Here is an 18,787-nt window from a genome sequence, read left to right as displayed (position 1 = left end):
TAGAGCTGTGTGAACCGAAGTGTTCTGTATACTTCTACTGTTATGTTTTGTTGAATCAGGGATGTTGAACTAAGTAAGTTGATATTTGTTCTTTCTTTGGAATGTCAATAAGAGCTACAGTACATATTTTTTTGTATGAAATATGAGGCAATAACTTGAGTTCGATTAATAGCTTTGCATAAAACATTATAAAAGCCCATTATAATCAACTGGATTTGATAATTATTGTCAATACATTTTTGTGAATTTTCTAAGTAGACGCCATGTCAACTATGTCAGACTTTGGGAATTATATTTATATCATTTTCTTTGTAAAAATATTCTTACCAGATATCTGTTGTGTTGAATAGTCAGATGACATCATATTTGCTAAAAAAATAAAGAATTATTTCAAACAATTGAAAAAGTATTTAAAAATTAATCATAATGACAAAATACATATTTAACCATTGAATATTTATCTTTTTTATTATCTAGTTTATTTTTATTTTTTTACATACTAACAATCGCTGAGCATGTTTTGAAAATAACTTATGTATACAAATGGTCAATGTCATCCTGAATTTTTAACCAAACTTGAAGCTAGGAGGGCAGGCAAGTGCACAGTGCCAATAAGCCCCTCTGCCTTGGCTAGGATATAATTATTCATAACTAGCACACTGTTTTATCTTGGGTTAAGAAAGGCCTATACTAGTCTAGCTTTCCTTTACCTGGAACCTAAATGGCAATATATATATATATACTCACCTTGCACACTAAAATGAGCTAGCAATGCTAAGATGGAGCAAGTTGCTAACCCCTTATCCCTCCAAGTACCCATTGCTGTTGAGTTCAGTCACCTCACCACCTTAGGCACTTGACTATATTCAGAGGCGGTGACGCTCCTCAATGCCTAGCTGTGCCTTTTATAGAAAAAAAAATACTCCAGCCTATCTCAAGTTTACATCACAGAGGATGTGAAAACATTGTGGGTGGAATTTTGTGTGGACGAAGATGATTAAACTTGTTTCTCACCCTATGTGAACATGGAGAATTCTGATCCAGGATGTTTGCTTTTTGGCGGGTGGATGAAGTTTACTTTCACAAGGAAAGTCATGGAGGTGATAGTGGGTCAGTGAGATTGTTCAAGACAAGCATAACAAATGTCCACCCTATGTTTAGCTTCCCTTTTGTAAAAATCCCAATTCTTTTTTTTTTTTTTAACCAGCTTTTAGAAGTGATTAAAGTCAATAAATAGTCAATAAATAAGAGGTTCTAGGGCTATCCACATAACATGAGTTGTGAATACCTCTTTGTGACTAGTATATTTATTAAAATTAGGAGTTGGTTTAATTAGTGGCCAAGATTTTGGACAGTGTTTATCCCTATCACACTGAGAAACCACTGGGAGGAATTTTCAAAGACTTGTGAAATCAGTGCTGTTTTATTAGCACCACTAATTAGTGGTTTTTAGTGCCACATAATTTAATACCAGGTTAACTTGGTATTCACTGTGACATTTTTATACATCAGAAGTGGTGCTAAACCTTAGAAAATATGATGAGAATGGCACACAAAGCCTAGTCAAGAATTGGCTAACAGGGTGCTAAATCTGGTATAACATCTAGATATGTGATGATAATAGTGTGCACCATATTTTAAGCAAATGTAGCACAGCTAAAGCAGAATTGGCGCTAAATTCTTGGAATATCCCCCCACTGTTTAAACATTTCTCAGTGTAATAGTAGAAGACTTCTAAGGTTCCTTTTAACCTATCTACCTGAATTGTTTTTCCCCCCAATATACTGTTGTAATGATTATACGAGTGTACAAATGTATCTTTTCTATTTTAGATTACATGATAACATCATCCCGTGGATTTCCTGGTATAATTTTAATTTAATGTCTTTCACCCTTGTCACCACTATTCATTGTATCTATGGACTGGGCCACAAACAGCCCCTGATATTCACTCTGTTCTGTTCACTGCTAAATGCTTTTTTATGTTTCCATGCCTTTAATGTAGGACAAGCAGTCATTAAACCTTGACAATTCCTATATTGTTAATTTTTAGTTCTTTCTTTTTAAAGATTTTAATTAAGGTTTTATATAAACATCAAAATACAGAACATGGACAGTAGTTTGTGGTGAAACAAAGTACAATCTAAATTCAAGATCAAAAAGAGAGGTAGTAATCAGGAGGGAATCAAAGTCCCTGAGCAATCATCATAAAAACAACAAAAGGGCCACCCCCGGGTCCAGAGATTGTAGCATCAAAATATATCAGAGTAAGATAATGATGCCTCTAGGTTTGGTGATTAAAGAGCAAAAACAAAAGTTCAATAAAACCATCAAGCAAAGTGCATTTAGGAAATGTAGACTCCCGGGTATTCTAGGAGAAAGCAAGACAAACAAAGACCAACAAATAAGGGAGGGGGAGAAGTAAAGGTCCTAAAATTGTGATAAGTCAATATCAGATTAAGAGAGAAGCAGGGCCTAAGCAGAAATTCTTACAGTGGGGAGAACCAGTATTTGATACAGTGCCGATTTTGCAGGTTTTCCTACTTACAAAGCATGCAGAGGTCTGTAATTTTTATCATAGATACTCTTCAATTGTAAGAGATTGAATCTAAAGCAAAAATTAAGAAAATCACATTGTATGATTTAAAAAATATATATTTTTACATTTTATTGCATGACATACCGTATTTATCGGCGTATAACACGCACTTTTTAGGCTAAAATTTTTAGCCTAAAGTCTGTGTGCGTGTTATACGCCGATACACCCCCAGGAAAGGCAGGGGGAGAGAGGCCGTCGCTGCCCGCTTCTCTCCCCCTGCCTTTCCTGGGGTCTAGAGCGCTGCTGTCAGCCCTTTTCACCCCCTGGATAGCCAGGGAGAGAGAAGCGGCGCCGACAGCCAGGTGGAGAGAAGGGGCAGCGGCACCCATTGCCGGCGCCGCTGCCTGTTGCCTCCCCCCATCCCCGGTGGCATAATTACCTGAGTCGGGTCCGCGCTGCTCCAGGCCTCCGTCATGCGTCCCCGGCGTCGTTGCTATGCGCTGAACGGCGCGGCGCATGACGTCAGAGCGCCGCGCCGTGCATAGCAACGACGCTGGGAACGCACGACGGAGGCCCGGAGCAGCGCGGATCCGACTCAGGTAATTATGCCACCGGGGATGGGGGGAGGCAACGGGGCAGCGGCGCCGGCAATGGGTGCCGCTGCCCCCTCTCTCCCCCTGGCTGTCGGCGCCGCTTCTCTCCCCCTGGCTATCGGCGCCGGCACCGATAGTCAGGGGGACAGAACGGGCAGTGGTGCCGATAACCAGGGGGTGAAAAGGGCCGACAGCAGCGCTCTAGACCCCAGGAAAGGCAGGGGGAGAGAAGCGGGCAGCGACGGCCTCTCTCCCCCTGCCTTTCCTGGGGGTATATCGGGGTATACACGTGCACACACGCACCCTCATTTTATCATGGATATTTGGGTAAAAAACTTTTTTACCCAAATATCCTTGGTAAAATGAGGGTACGTGTTATAGGCCGGTGCGTGGTATACCCCGATAAATACGGTAAGTATTTGATACATCAGAAAAGCATAACTTAATATTTGGTACAGAAATCTTTCTTTGCAATTACAGGGATCAAACGTTTCCTGTAGTTCTTGACCAGGTTTGCACACACTGCAGCAGGGATTTTGGCCCTCTCCTCCATACAGACCTTCTCCAGATCCTTCAGGTTTCGGGCTGTTGCTGGCCAATACAGACTTTCAGCTCCCTTCAAAGGTTTGTTTTTGGGTTCAGGTCTGTGTGTTTCGAGTCATTGTCATGCTTGAAGATCTAGCCACAACCCATCTTCAATGCTCTTACTGAGGGAAGGAGGTCGTTGGCCAATATCTCATGATACATGGCCCCATCCATCCTCCCCTCAATATGGTGCAGTCGTCCTGTACGCTTTGCAGAAAAGCTGCCCAAAGAATGATTTTTTCTCTTCTATGCTTCATGGTTGGGATTGTGTTCTTGGGTTGTACTCATCCTTCTTCCTCCTCCAAACATAGCGAGTGGAGTTTAGACCAGAAAGCTCTCTTTTTGTCTCATCAGACCACATAACTGTCTCCCATTCCTCCACTGGATCATCAAGATGGTCATTGGCAAACTTTAGACGGGCCTGGACATGCACTGGCTTGAGCAGGGGGACCTTGCATTATGACATAGTGTGTTACTAATTGTTTTCTTGGAGACTGTGGTCCTAGCTTTCTTCAGGTCATTGACCAGGTGCTGCCATGTAGTTCTGGGTTGATCCCTCACCTTCCTCATGATCATTGATGCCCCAGGAGGAGAATCTTGCATGAAGCCCCAGTCCAAGGGAGATTGACCGTCATCTTAAACGTCTTCCATTTTCTAATAATTGCTCCAAGAGTTGTTGCCTTTCCACCAAGCTGCTTGCCTATTATCCTGTAGCCCATCTCAGCCTTGTGCTGTGGACAGGTGATTTTTATACAGGTAACGAGTTCAAACAGGTGCAGTTAATACAGGAATGAGTGGAGAACAGGAGGGCTTCTTAAAGAAAAAAATAACAGGCCTGTGAGAGACAGAATTCTTACTGATTGGTAGGTTATCAAATACTTATGTAATTAAATAAAATGCAAATTCATAAAAAAAAAAATCATACATTGTGATTTTCTGGATTTTTGCTTTAGATTCCGTCTCTCACAGTTTAAGAGTAGCTATGATAAAAATTACAGACCTCTACATGCTTTGTAAGTAGGAAAACCTGCAAAATTGTCAGTGTATCAAATACTTGTTCTCCCCACTGTAAATACTCCATCCACGGCTGCCAGGTGGCACCAAAATCCAGGAGGATGCTTGTCTATTTGTCATTGGCTATAATCCAATTTCATTTGGAGATAACCAGCTGTTGCAATTTTGGCAGCAAGAAAGATGAGGTAGATAAGTTTCTGCTTTATCTATGGGATATCAGGTATTGGGGCATTCAATAAAGCCTGTTCCAGGCTCTTCCAAAAATGTACTTCCGTAACAGAGAAAATGAGGGGGTATATGCGGATCAAAAACGCCTTACTTGAGGGCACTCCCACCCAATATTAAACATAGTGCCTCAATACTGGCATTTGCGAAAACACAGAGGAGAGGCTGAGGGAAACATATTGGTAATCCTCGGTGGGACAATGTACCATCTCAATAATACCTTCCAGCCTGCCTCCTGCAAGGCAACATTAATAGAGAGTTTAGCGGTAACTGCTGCCTTTTAACCCCATTCCCTAGACTTGAACAGCCCAGGTCCTTTTCCCAGGTCACAACTTTTAGTTTTTTTTAAACATTATCATAAATTGTTTGGTCTCTAGGAGACAACCTACTCCACCTGACCCTTTCCCTTCTCTACAACATACCAACCTTAAAAAATCTGCCCTGGTGTCCTGGAACAGCATTTTGTCCATAGCAGCCATAGAGAGTACAATCAGGTGATGTTTCCATGCTATTTTATTTCACTTTTTAATAGTCCAACAAGGGGACGTTGACAAGTGATCTCCTGATTGCTGGTATAATCAACTACATTACTTCTTTAGTGAAGTGTATCATGCTTGTTTTTATAAGGGTGCATGCACACCACGTTTTTGCAATACATTTCCTGTATCAAGTTTTTGATGAAAAACGGATTTCTCAAAACCTGACTAAACTGTATCAAAACATGTGTACAAATGCAACTGGAAAAATTATGTCCAGTTGCATCCATTTTTTAAGAAAAAAAAGTATACGTTTTTAACTTTTTACTCCATTTTGAATAAAGTTTTGCTTGTTTGATTGAAATTCCAAGAAAAAAAAATGGTGCAAAATCAAACACCGTATGGTGAAAATCGGATGGAACCGTACACACATACGGTTCTGCATGGTTCCCATTGACTCCCATGTTAAAAAAAACGGTTTAATACGGTTTTTCCCTCGGACCAAAAAACGTGGTAAACTACGGTTTTGGGTATGGGTAAAAAAACAGACAAAACCGTATAAGACGCAAAAAGGACTAAACCGGATGATGTGTTTGACATACGGTTTACAATGCTAAGTCAATGCATTCGGTTTTCTATACGGTTCCGTACGGTTTTTAACTTGAAACCATATACGGGAACTGTATAGCAAAAATGTAGCGTGCATGCACCCTAACACTGACAGGCAAGCTCCTCAGCCATGCTGTACTCACACTTCTATGGCAGGTCTGGGGACATTCATGGGGACCATGTAAACCTATTTGCACCCAGTGATGAGAGAGCTACTGAAACTGCTTACATGGTGCCTTCAAGATTTGAACACAGAATTTAAGGGGTTAAAGTATCAGTAGTGTTTCATGCTGCCCCCAGTTTGGGTGGCATAATACAGGTGACGGGTTCCTTTTACAGACTAAAAATGAAATGATGTGAAATTACATAAAATCACATTATATATCAATGTGGTTGTGTTTGCCACCTCTATGAAATGCTGCTCATACATAGGACAGCATAATCCTGCAGACCGACCCCCTTTAATGACAGACTGCTTTTCCGTTTCTCACTATAAGTTTACACTGTTGGAAACCATCCAAGGCAAATCATAGAGATGCTATCTTTCCATAAACAAACTATTCTTGCACGAAATGAGAAATTTTCCACTGGAATATAGTTAACATGAGACAGCATAAAATCTTTAAAGCTTTAGTCTGGTGCCTTTATATAGCCTTTTAGTCAATACCATCTTTCACCAAGGGCAGTGATTCTTGGTGATGGTATTACTTTCCAATTTGTTTAAAGGAGGCATACAGGAACTGTGCTTCTGAAAATAAAGGACAGACCATCAATATCTGATCAGTGGGATACAATGATACAACAACCGATCAGCCTACTGAACAGAGTTGAGCAAACCTTTCAAAACTTTGGCTCGCCAAACTTTTCAAGAAAGTTCAATTTGTGGCAAACAGGTTCTCCACAAACCAGCAATGAAATAAGCCTTGTAACAAGTGTATAACACTGCCGAAGAGCTCTAAAGCAGAGCATAAGGGCTAGAGTATAATACTAGTAAAATAAAAACAGCAAAAAAATTGCGTGCAGCTCACAACAAAAGTATAAAAGATTAACTGTTGACACCAAACCCCCCCAAAAAGTGTAACAATGTGAAAATCAAAGAAAGAAGATATATTCACAGTTCTCAGTACACCCTCCAATCCATAGATCGGTTGTATATGGATATTATGGTCAATCAATTCAGATACAGGTGTAAGATCTCTAAAATAATAAAAATGTATTAACCCCTTTCTGACCCATGACATACATGTATGTCATGGGTCAGGTGAGTGGACATGATGGGAGTATGTGGGTCTTGTCCATGTCATAACAGGGAGATGCTGGCTGCTAGCTGCAGCTGACATCTGCTGGTAATGACGAGCATTGAAGATCATTCCGATGTCCATCATTAAACTGATCTATACAGATCAATGTCAATATTCCCTGAAGTCTAGTTGTCCCAGAGAAGCCTGAGGCTTTATCTTGTCCTCGGCATCTTCCCTGGCTCTGAGATTGCTTAGGGCTCCCTTTGGCAGCCCTTTGCAATCGAATACAGATTTCATGGATCAATGTAATGCAAAGCATTACATTGATCTATGTAAGCCATCTAATGATGGCTTATTATAGGCCCCTAGGGGGATCAAAAACAAAAAAAAAGTAAAAAAAAATAAAAAATGATTCTAATCACCCCCCCTTTTCTCATTTTTTAAATAAAACACTGTACAAAAAAGAAAAAATACACATATTTTGTGTTGTCGTGATTATAATTGTCTAAAATATTTCATTATTATGTTTCTGATCCTGTGCAGTGAACAACGTAAATGTAAAAAAATTTCAAATGTCAAAATTGCGGATTTTTGGTTACATTACATCCCCCCCCCCCCCCAAAAAAAAAAAAAAAAAAAAATTAAAAGTGATCAAAAAACCAGAACTACACCAAAGTAGTACAGTTAAAAACTACAGCTCATGGCACAATAATCAAACCCAAAAGCTCCATAGGTGGAAAAATAAAAAAGTTATATGGGTGAGAACATGGTAATGAACAAAGTTTTTTTTTCTTTTTTAAAGTTTTTAATTCTTTTTTAACCATAAAACAAAACAATAGTTATTCGAGTTTGGTATCAAGATGAACAAGATACAGGACAGCACAGGACCAACCACCGTGCCTGTGGTCATCCGGAGAGCCACTCCTGCATCACCGAAATAACCAAGTAACAGGCCACAGCACCAAAAGGATGGAAGACTCCTCACATTCATATAAGAGCAGTGATTTCTTGGTTCCCATATGCAACATTTCAGCTCAATGTTAGCTTGAGATGCTTGAGAAAGGCCAATATTGAGCCGAAACTGTGCATATGGGGAACCAAGAAAGCACTGCTCTTATATGAATGCGAGGAGTCTTCCATCCTTTTGATGCTGTGGCCTGTTATAAGTTTGGTATCAGGTATCAGGTATGATACCCATAGAATAAAGATAGCATGTCAAATTTACCATATTTTTAACTCCAGAAAAATATTTTGCCCTACTTAATTGTCCAATTTCATATTTTTTTTTATTTTTTCTTTTGCCCTACATATAATTTTTTTCTGGCTTTGTAATACCTTGTATGATAAAAAAAAAAAAGAGTATCAGTGGAAAGTAGCGTTCCTCTGACAGGAGGGATCACAACTAGCATGAAATTGAGTACCACAAATTTCGGCTTGATTCAATATCGGTATATAATGCTTGGTGTGAACATGGATCACAAGGTGTGATTTTGGCAGAATGGCATTAAATAGCGCTGTCTGCATCATGTGCTCTGGCCAGGCCTGAATAGAAGAGGCCAGAGCAACGGAGCAGCGTGGGACCTCAGACAAGGTGCCAGTGAGTACAGTAATTGTATTCCCCCACACCTGTGACTCTCCATTTGTATTACTACAACTCCCATCATGGTCTTCTGTCTGTGCATGATGGGAGTTGTAGTTTGCAACAGCTGGAGAGTCACAGTGGCAAAGTTCATGTGGGGGCACAGTGGCATCATTAATTGTGGGGGACGGTGGCATCATTAATTGTGGGGGACAGTGGCATCATTAATTGTGGGGGACAGTGGCATCATTAATCCTGGGGGCACAGGGGGATAATTAATTCTGGAGCACAGCTGCATCATTAATTCTGGGGGCACAGCGGTATCATTAATTCTGGGGGCACAGCGGCATTGTCAATTCTGGGGGCACAGCAGCATTGTTAATTCTGGGGGACAGTGGCATAATTAATTCTGGGGGCACAGCAGAATAATTAATTCTGGGGGCACAACGGCATAATTCATTCTGGGGCATAGCGGCATCATTAATTCTGCCGGCACAGCGGCATCATTAATTCTGGGGCACAGTGGCATCATTAATTCTGGGAGCACGGTGGCAGCAATAATTCTTTCAGGCACAATTAGTCGGTACAGGGCACAGTGTGGCATGGGGCAGTAATATTGCAGAGGAATAGCGTGTTGCAGTAATATACCAGGGACATAGTATGTGGCAGTAATATACCAAGGGCCCAGTGTGTGGCAGTATTATATTCAGGGAGTACAGTGTGTGGCAGAATTATTTTTAGGGGCACAGTGGGTGGCAGTAATATATTCAGGGGTACAGTACAGCAGTATACCAGGGGCACAGTGTGTGCCAGTTTTATATTCACTGCCACAGTGCGTGGTAGTATTATATTCAGGGATACAGTGTGTGGCAGTATTATATTTAGGGTGTACAGTGTGTGGTAGAATTATATTTAGGGGCACAGTGTGTGGCAATATCATATTCAGTGGGTACAGTGTGTGGCAGTATTATATTCAGTGGGTAAAGTGTGTGGTAGTATTATATTCAGGGGTACAGTGTGCGGCAGTATTATATTCAGGGGTACAGTGTGTGGCAGTATTATATTCAGGGGTACAGTGTGCGTCAGTACAGTGATTCCTCAACATACGATGGTAATTCGTTTTAAATGAACCATCGTTACTTGAATCCATCGTATGTTGAGGGATCCGTGCATTAATAATATAGAAAGTTATACTCACGTGTCCCCGCCACTCCAGACCGTCACAGCTGCCTTGGATTGCTGCTCTCCATCACAGTCATCACGTCCCCGGAGTGTCCTCGCCGCTCTGGACCGTCACCGCTGCCCTGGATCATTGCTCTCCATCGCCGTCATCACGTCCCAGGGGTGTCCCCACCGCTCCAGACCGTCACTGCTGCCCTGGATTGTCGCTCTCCATCGCAGTCATCATGTCGCTGTGCATGCCGATTCTATTGGATAAGGGACGGCGTGTGCTGCAATGTGATGACGGCGAAGGAGAGCGACGGCCATGCAGCGGAGCATAAAGAGAACGGTCTGGATCGTCGGGGACAGGTGAGAGACACTCACTGGAGCACAAGGGGTACATTAAATGGCTATCTGGTGGCAGCTGAAGCAGTCTGCGCTGCTGGATAGCCGTTTATGTGATGGCCCCGACATATAAAAGCATTGTATGTTGATGATGACATCAACATACAATGGCCTCTGAGAGGCCATGGTATGTTGAAATTATCATATGTTGGGGCCATTGTAAGTCGGGGGATCACTGTATTATATTCAGGGGTACAGTGTGTGGCAGTATTATATTTAGGGGTACAGTGTGGCAGTATTCGGGTTATACATCCTCCACACTTCAGTCGCTTGTTTGCTATTTCCTTCATGGCACTGAGGCCGCTAGGTGTGAACCAGGCCTTAGCGTTCAGCTCGGACCTTAACCGGATGGCAGACCTGGATAAGCAGACCCTCACTAAAAATAGTTGAGTAGAGTACCCCTGGTATAGTGTATACTTCGCCACTCACCAGGGAGCATGCTGAATTGTATCATAGGTAGGGGTTTAAATAAAAGAAAAACTCCACACCAGGACAACCTATTACTACTGCAATGGCCAAATAATACCATCAAACTGTTAAAATAAGAGCCACCATACAGAGACCAATATCACCAGTAACACCACTACACAATGAATAAATAACTCTGCCAACCCATAACCATTACCATAGTGACTGGATAATACAACCATACTGATACAGAATAAGAACCACTATACAATCATTAATAACACCACTATACAAGAGACAAATAATTTTGCCACACTATGACCACGTCATTTACACTGCATATTGAATGGATAATATCACTATACTGATGATGAATAAAAAACATTGTACACAGACTAATATCCCCTAACTGTGCCCATATAGTGACACTGCAGACTGTTTAAAAGGGGGTAAATAAAGATTAACAAATAATAATCAACAAAAATTATACAAATCCTATTTACTCTCTCACTGATCATGCAATGAGACTGGGCCCTCTGCATTCTCCGTTTAGGGTTCTGTCCCTCGGAGGAGCCTAAGAACATTTCCTGCAGGCTGCGCGTGGTGACATGATGTCATTGCACGTGGCCTGAAGCATAAGCCTGCACCTCGGTGACCACATATTTACACAGAAAACACACACTAGATAGCTATAACATGCATAAAGTCACATATATGCACATTCCTACCGAAAGAAATAGCTACTTATTTTGCTGCTGCTGAAGCCTGGAAAACACATGAAGTAACATGACAGGGAGCAGGTGTGGAGATCACTTCATCTTTATGTAAGGACCTGTCCCTGTGTAGATCATGGCAATGCATGGGGATGCAGGATAGTATTGGGTTAACTTCTCCCATCCATTCATACTCCTCACTTATAGTTTCTGCTGCAGTCAGGACTGACACGATGAGGATTTTATCACCGGTAATTGTTGGCCAGAAGGGAGTCACAATGCTGGTGCTGCCCACCTCACTGATGTACACTTACTGGGGGAAGTGGAGTCAGTGCAGCCAGGCATCCAGCACTACTAGAGAGGCAGGCATTCTCTAGTGCCTGAGGTTTGACTGTGCTGACTTCTCCCCCTCAGTAAGTGTAGGCAGCACAACAGTGAGTACAGGATGTTAGTGTAGGCAGCACAGCAGAGAGTACAGGCTGTAAGTGTAGGCAGCACAGCAGTGAGTACAGCAGAGAATACAGACTGTAAGTGCAGACAGTACAGCAGAAAATACAGGATGTAAGTGCAGGCAGCACAGCATAGAGTACTGATTGTAAGTGCAGATAGTACAGCAGAAAATACAGGATGTAAGTGCAGGCAGCACAGCAGAGAGTACTGATTGTAAGTGCAGACAGTACAGCAGAGAATACAGGATGTAAGTGTAGGCAGCACAACAGAGAGTACAGACTGTAAGTGCAGACAGTACAGCAGAGAATACAGGATGTAAGTGTAGGCAGCACAACAGAGAGTACAGACTGTAAGTGCAGACAGTACAGCAGAGAATACAGACTGTAAGTGTGGGCTGTAAGTCTAAGCAGTACAGCAGTGAGTACTGGTGGTAAGTGTATGTTAGTGCAGTGGCCCTGTACAGTACAGCATGACTTAAACTTACAGTAAGTTACATGACTAGGGGAGAGTAAAGGTAAGCTTCCCTTGTACCCTGCTCCACTTTAATATCCCTCCCAAGAAACACAGACTCCTTAGTATGGTGCAAAGGCCAAAGTGGACCAACATTTTATTATCAAACAAGTAACAAAATATAACATCTTAAATTCTCTCTTTATAAATAATATAACCAAAATATAAATAACAAAATATAACAATTATAACCATTATTCAGGGGTAACATAACCTTCCCTTTAAATAACCTTTGCATAGTGCAAATGACCCTACTCCTTGCTAGCAACAGGCTGGAAGGGGACCTGAAGGCCCCTTCTTGTCCTGACTCTCTCTCCTACTTTGCCCTTGGTCAACCATCACCTGACCCAAGGGCACCACCTTCGGAGACCACTCTGTCCCTTCCGTTAGGGACCCCCATAAATAGCTGGCTACCAACCCAGCTCCCCCTGTGGCCATAATGACCAGGCCTCTACCGTCCTTCCAGCATGCCTCCAAATCCCCCTCCAGCTCCCGCCGCTGTGACAAAAAACACTACAACCAATCCCACCCAAAGTCCCCAGCAGCACACCTGATTCCTAGGGCGGGCGGGACACGCTTTCTCCACGCCGAATGGCTCCTCCCCTTCCTGTTCCACTGCTTCCCGTCTCTCTGACGGCCTCCTCGCTCCTCCCCTCTCTTAAACCCTTGCTACCCTTTACATACCCTACATGATTTAACCCTTTATGCCCGCTTCCTACACCCCTATCATGTGCCCCCTCTCATGCTGTCAACTCTGGGGGCTTTCTGAGCTGTGAATTGTGGGAAGGCACCCACGGGTGGCACTTCTGATTATAGCAATCACACTCCTATTACCACCAGTCAGTGCAGCTCTGGAGATGACTGAGGTATAAGACAGCAGAATAGTAAGTATAGCTCTAGAGGTGACAGAAGACTTGATGTAACACCAGAATATTGACTCTAGGGTGACCACGTGTCCCGGATCGCCCGGGACAGTCCCGCATTTGGAGAGTCTGTCCCGAGTCCCGGTCACCCTCATTCCGGGACAATACAGTGTCCTGGAATGATCTGAGCCCGTGAGCCGGTGTCCGCCGACCGTTGCTGTGCTGCGAGTCACAACACAGCAGCGGACGGCGGCTCCAGGGGGGGGGGGCAATGGGGCAATTACCCCCCCCCCCCGAGATTGTTGCCCCTCCTCCTGTACTTAGTGTACTATAGCATGGTGGAGCGGGTGCTGTCGGCTGTCCCGCTCCACCACCCTTTTCTCACACCCGTCACTTTTCTATCACACGCTGCAACTGCTCCAATCCTGCAGTCAGTGAGAGCCAATCACGGCAGGCCGGCACGTTGACATCACATCATCGCGCCGGCGCCCGGAGATCACGTCCCCGCAGCTCTCACTGACTGCAGGAATGGAGCAGCCGCAGCGTGTGAGAAAGGGGAGGGGAGTGAGAAAGGGGAGGGGGGAGCAAATTATAAGTGAGAGGGGCAAATTATAAGTGAGGGACACATGTCAGGGGGGCATTATATGTGGGGGCACATGACAGGACCCCCCACTGTCATGTGCCCCTCATATATAATACCCCATGTCCTGTGCCCCTCACATATAATGCCCCCCTGACATGTGCCCCACACATATAATGCCCTCTGTCCTGCCCCCTCAGGGGGCATTATATGTGAGGGGCACATGTCATGGGGGCATTATATATGAGGGGCACAGGCCATAGGGCATTATATGTGAGGGGCACAGGACAGGGGGCATTATAAGTCAGGGTCACATGTCAGGGGGGCATTGTGAGGGGCACATGACAGGGGGGCATTATATGTGAGGGTCACATGTCAGGGGGCATTATATGTGGGAGCACATGACAGGGCCCCCCCTGTCATGTGCCCATATAATGCACAAATAATGCCCCCCTGACATTTGCTGCTTACTTATAATGCCCAAAGTCATGTGCCCATCACTTATAATACCCCCTGTCCTGTGCCCCTCATATATAATACCCCATGTCCTGTGCCCCCCCCCCTCAGGGGGCATTATATGTGGGGGGCACAGGACACGGGGCATTATATGTGACCGGCAAAGGACGGGGAGCATTATAAGTCAGGGACATATGTCGGGGGGGGGGGGCCGTCCTGTGCCTCCACATATAATGCCCAATGCCAGTCTCACATATAAGTTTGACGAAATGCACTTGTGGAAGTAAGTGTCCCTGAATGGCAGTTAGGAGATGTGGTCACCCTAATTGACTCCTGCTCTGAGGTGGCCTGAGTATAATGCCCCCTGACATGTGCCCCCACATATAATGCCCCCTGACATGTGCCCCTCACATATAATGCATGATGTCACATCAGAGTAGTGCCTGCAGCTGGAGATGACAGGAGGATAAGACATGATGTAACTGCAGAATGGTGAATACATAGAATCACAAACACACACACACCTTACTTCTCTGTCATCTTCCTTGGTGCAGTGAAGCTTAAGGACCTGCGGGTCATGTGACTCGGGTCCTTTAGCATTCTCATACATGGATGGTGAAGAGGGGAAGTTCCTGCACTCAAGTAAGATAATGATGATGCCCCCCCCCCTGTCCTATCTCCCCCTAGGAACATATCCCCCGCTTACTATCTTCCTGCATTAGCTGTTAGAAGATCAGGGAGCACATAAGCTGAAGGTCTCTATATATCCAGTTGGCATGCTCCCTGAAGTAGGGGTTTACATTGTGTTAGCAGTCTCTGTTTACTACATGTAACTTAGTTTCCCACTAGTTTCCCTCTACTAAAGCGAAAAGTCTGTAATTTCGGCCTCTGTTCAAGTGGCATACATTGGGTTTAATATTTATTTGCTGTATTCCAAAAAAGGCATACAGTGGAAAATAACAATGTATACTGAGTGGTGTCCTTTTTTTTTGCATTGGAGCCTATGTATGACAACTGCCAGGTATCTGTCAGACATATAGGGGAAGATTTATCAAAACCTGTCCAGAGGAAAAGTTCTCCAGTTGCCCATAGCAACCAATCAGATCGCCTCTTTCACTCTTCACAGGCCTCTTTAAAAATGAAAGAAGTGAGCTGATTGGTTGCTATGCGCAACTTCTCCACTCTTCCTGTGCACAGGTTTTGATAAATCTCCCCCATACTGTATATTGGGGAATCCCTCTGAGATATACCTCTGATGGACACTGCAAAACGCCTAATATTTGGTTCAGCGCATTTTGCATGTGTGTTATACATGTTTTCATGGTTTGGACTACACCAAAAACAGAGAATTGTCACCTACCAGGAAACATGCAAGACAATGACCCAGATTTATAAAACTGTGTGAAAGAAAAAGTGGAGAGATTTTCCCACAGCAACCAATCACAGCTTAGCCAATGAGCTCTGGTAAAGTGAAAGCTGAGCTGTGATTGGTTGCTGTGGGAAAATCTCTCCACTTTTTCTTTCACACAGTTAGATAAATCTGAGTCATTAATGGCCTTGATTTACTATTGTAAACCCGACCTGTTTTGTAGGATTGTGCGCTAGACTCTGGCGCTTGTCTGCGCCAGAATTTGCACCAGTTTTTTGCTCCAAAATTAAAATAAAAACCAACTCTCCATTTTACTTAGAAAACCAGAAAAAGACCAGGGTGTGGTCTTTGGGGCGTGTTCCCGACATTTTCACAAAAACCCAAAATATTTACTAGGGTCTCCATAGAAAAAGTGGTGAATTTGAGCTGAGGAAAACCCTACAGATCAGAGCATATGTAAAAAAAAAAAAAGCAAAGTGTAGGGAAAAAATGCAAAATGTAGGGAAACCTTAGTAAATACTGTGGAAAAAATTGTAAAACCCACAAAGAAAAATACACAACACTCAGGGCCAATGTTAGCCATTTGTGATAAAAGTATGCATGGTTACATACCGCCCAAGGGTCCATCTTTTGACGGTTATGGCTATAGTGAAAAAAGAACAGCAGAGCGCCTCATAGTGCAATACATTTGTGGCAAGATGTAAAATCAGTACATCTTACCTTATGTAGTTGTGTTAAAGACATGTGGTATTTCATACGTTACTGTGGTAGCCCTTGGGGAGTGTATGGTAGTTGGGGTGTTGTTTCGGTAAATGAGGGGTTAATTCTCCGGCCTATCGCCGCCCTTCCCAGTAACGATAGGTGCATATATAAAATGACTGAAGGTCCACAAGGTACTTGAACTTGAACAAACTTTACTGAAAGGCTTGCGGCACATCCAATGCACAACAACAGTCCCAGGAATACAGTCTCTATATAGTGCAATGACTGACAGTTGTTGCGGACCTTGACTTTTAGATACAGTCTCTCAATTTAGGGTAATATTTGCAGATCCGTCCGGATTTAGGGGTTAGATAAGGTCCGGTGATCATGCAGAGTGCTTAGGGATTGATACACTCTCAATTTAGAATCAATCAGTCGTTGCCGCAAGGCTCGGGCCTAACTCACTGTGGGAGATAGTTGTATAGAGCTTTCCTCGTCAGGAGCGCAGGAGCAAAGAGAGAGAGCAATGGCTGCTGCTCCCTTATATGAGAAGTGGCAGGGCCATTTTGGATTAATCCCAGTAACTGTCACTCACCGTTACAAGGAGTGATGGGTAGAATACGTCACAGGGACCTCCAAAGGTCCTAAAGCAGAAACCATAGAGTTTTTCCGATCACGTGACCCGCAGGTCCTGCTACGCTGTATGCAGGTAATTAACTATTTATAGACATTAATACCATCATATTTACATGCATCCTAAATAAACTATTAGCTCAATTACTATCTAGATGAGAGGTGACCAGGGGTGAACTAGACAATGGGGACCCCGACGTCCTAGGGACTCTGGCTAAGGGGACCCACACGCAGGTGCCGGATAGGATACGATACCGGGATACCATATTACCTTGTGGTGAAATTCTGACCAATGGCAGCGCAGGACAGTGGGTTGCCATGGAAACCCCCGTTCTGCCCACCCCTGGATGTCGGGCAGAACGGGGCGGGGGGGGGGGGGGGGGCGGGGGGAGAAGTTGGAGATCGGGTACCTGCAAAGAAGATGGCGTGGGGATCGCCCATCATCAGAGACATCAGCGGAGATCACGGTGCAGGTAGGGAAGCGACGGTGGGGGGGGGGGGTTGGGAAGGAAAGTTGCAGTAAAGCGATCTTTACTGTGGCAACCACTGGGAAGGCCGATCTGCAACTTCCAGCATGCCCAGACAGCCAAAGGCTGTCTGGGCATGCTGGGAGTTGTAGTTTTGCAACATCTGGAGGGTCACAGTTTGCAGACCACTGTTACAGTGGTGCCCAAACGGTAGCCCTCCAGATGTTGCCGAACTACAACTCTCAGCATGCCTAGACTGCCCAGGCATGCTGGGAGTTGTAGTTCTGTAACATCTGTCCCTTCAGATTTTGCAATTTTCATGACGTTTTTGAAAATTGCTGCTCTACTTTGAAGCCCTCTAAAGTTTTCAAAAAGTAAAAATATGTCCACTTTATGATGCCAACATGAAGTAGACATATTGTATATGTGAATCAATATATAATTTATTTGGAATATCCATTTTCCTTACAAGTAGAGAGCTTAAAGGTTAGAAAAATGCAACATTTTCTAAATTTTCATGAAATTTGGGGATTTTTCACAAAAAAAGGATGCAAGTAACAACAAAAATGTACCACTAAAATAAATTAGAATATGTCACGAAAAAACTATCTCAGAATCAGAGTATTCCGTAAAAGCGTTTTAGAGTTATTAATGCGTAAAGTGACAGTGGTCAGAATTGCGAAAAATGAGTCAGTCCTTAAGGGGTTAAAGCGCAACTGTCACCAAGAATATGCTTGTGAAGCTGCACACACCGTGCTCTAGGGCTTCACAAGCATATTCTAGCCATATATTTATATTTATGCCCAGCCTCTTTATACTTACAAATTTCAGCTTTAAAAGCCCTTGGGGGAGTGAGGCCGATGATCGAAGAGGTGGAGCTCCGTGTCCCCTCTGCTCCTGGGTCGCTCCGACTCTTTCTGTTTACATCACGTAGTTGATTGACAGGCAGGGCTTGCATTCAGCAGAACTACACAGGGCCACTGTAGGCAGGCGAGCCCTGCCTGTCAATCAACTACGCAATGTAAACAGAAAGAGGCCGTGCGATTCTGGAGCAGAGCAGAACAGATCTACGTGACCAGCGCCCATGAATATTCAATTTCACTGGAGAGAGCATCGTGGACAGACAGAAAAGAAATTCAAAAAGAAAATAACTTCCTTTGTATTATACAGCAGCTGATAAGTACTGGAAACAGTCATTCACAAATCTGT

General features: G+C 43.6%; 1 protein-coding gene across 1 annotated transcript in view; it reads right to left on the bottom strand.

The window, feature by feature from the left end:
- Positions 1-15,018, bottom strand: part of LOC130277494 (uncharacterized) — a 103,658-nt gene extending 88,640 nt beyond the window's left edge. Inside the window, exons 1-2 of the mRNA XM_056528169.1 lie at positions 14,932-15,018; positions 328-369 (exon numbers count right to left, since the gene is read on the bottom strand). Of these exons, the coding sequence (XP_056384144.1) occupies positions 328-364 (37 nt within the window). The 5' untranslated portion in view covers positions 365-369; positions 14,932-15,018. The remainder of the gene's footprint in view (positions 1-327; positions 370-14,931) is intronic.
- Between the last annotated feature and the right edge of the window lie 3,769 nt (positions 15,019-18,787).

Source organism: Hyla sarda, chromosome 6 (assembly GCF_029499605.1).
Source record: "Hyla sarda isolate aHylSar1 chromosome 6, aHylSar1.hap1, whole genome shotgun sequence".
NCBI lineage: Eukaryota > Metazoa > Chordata > Amphibia > Anura > Hylidae > Hyla > Hyla sarda.
The sequence above is the reverse complement of the archived record's forward strand: the minus strand, read 5'-3'. Positions and strand labels throughout refer to the sequence as shown.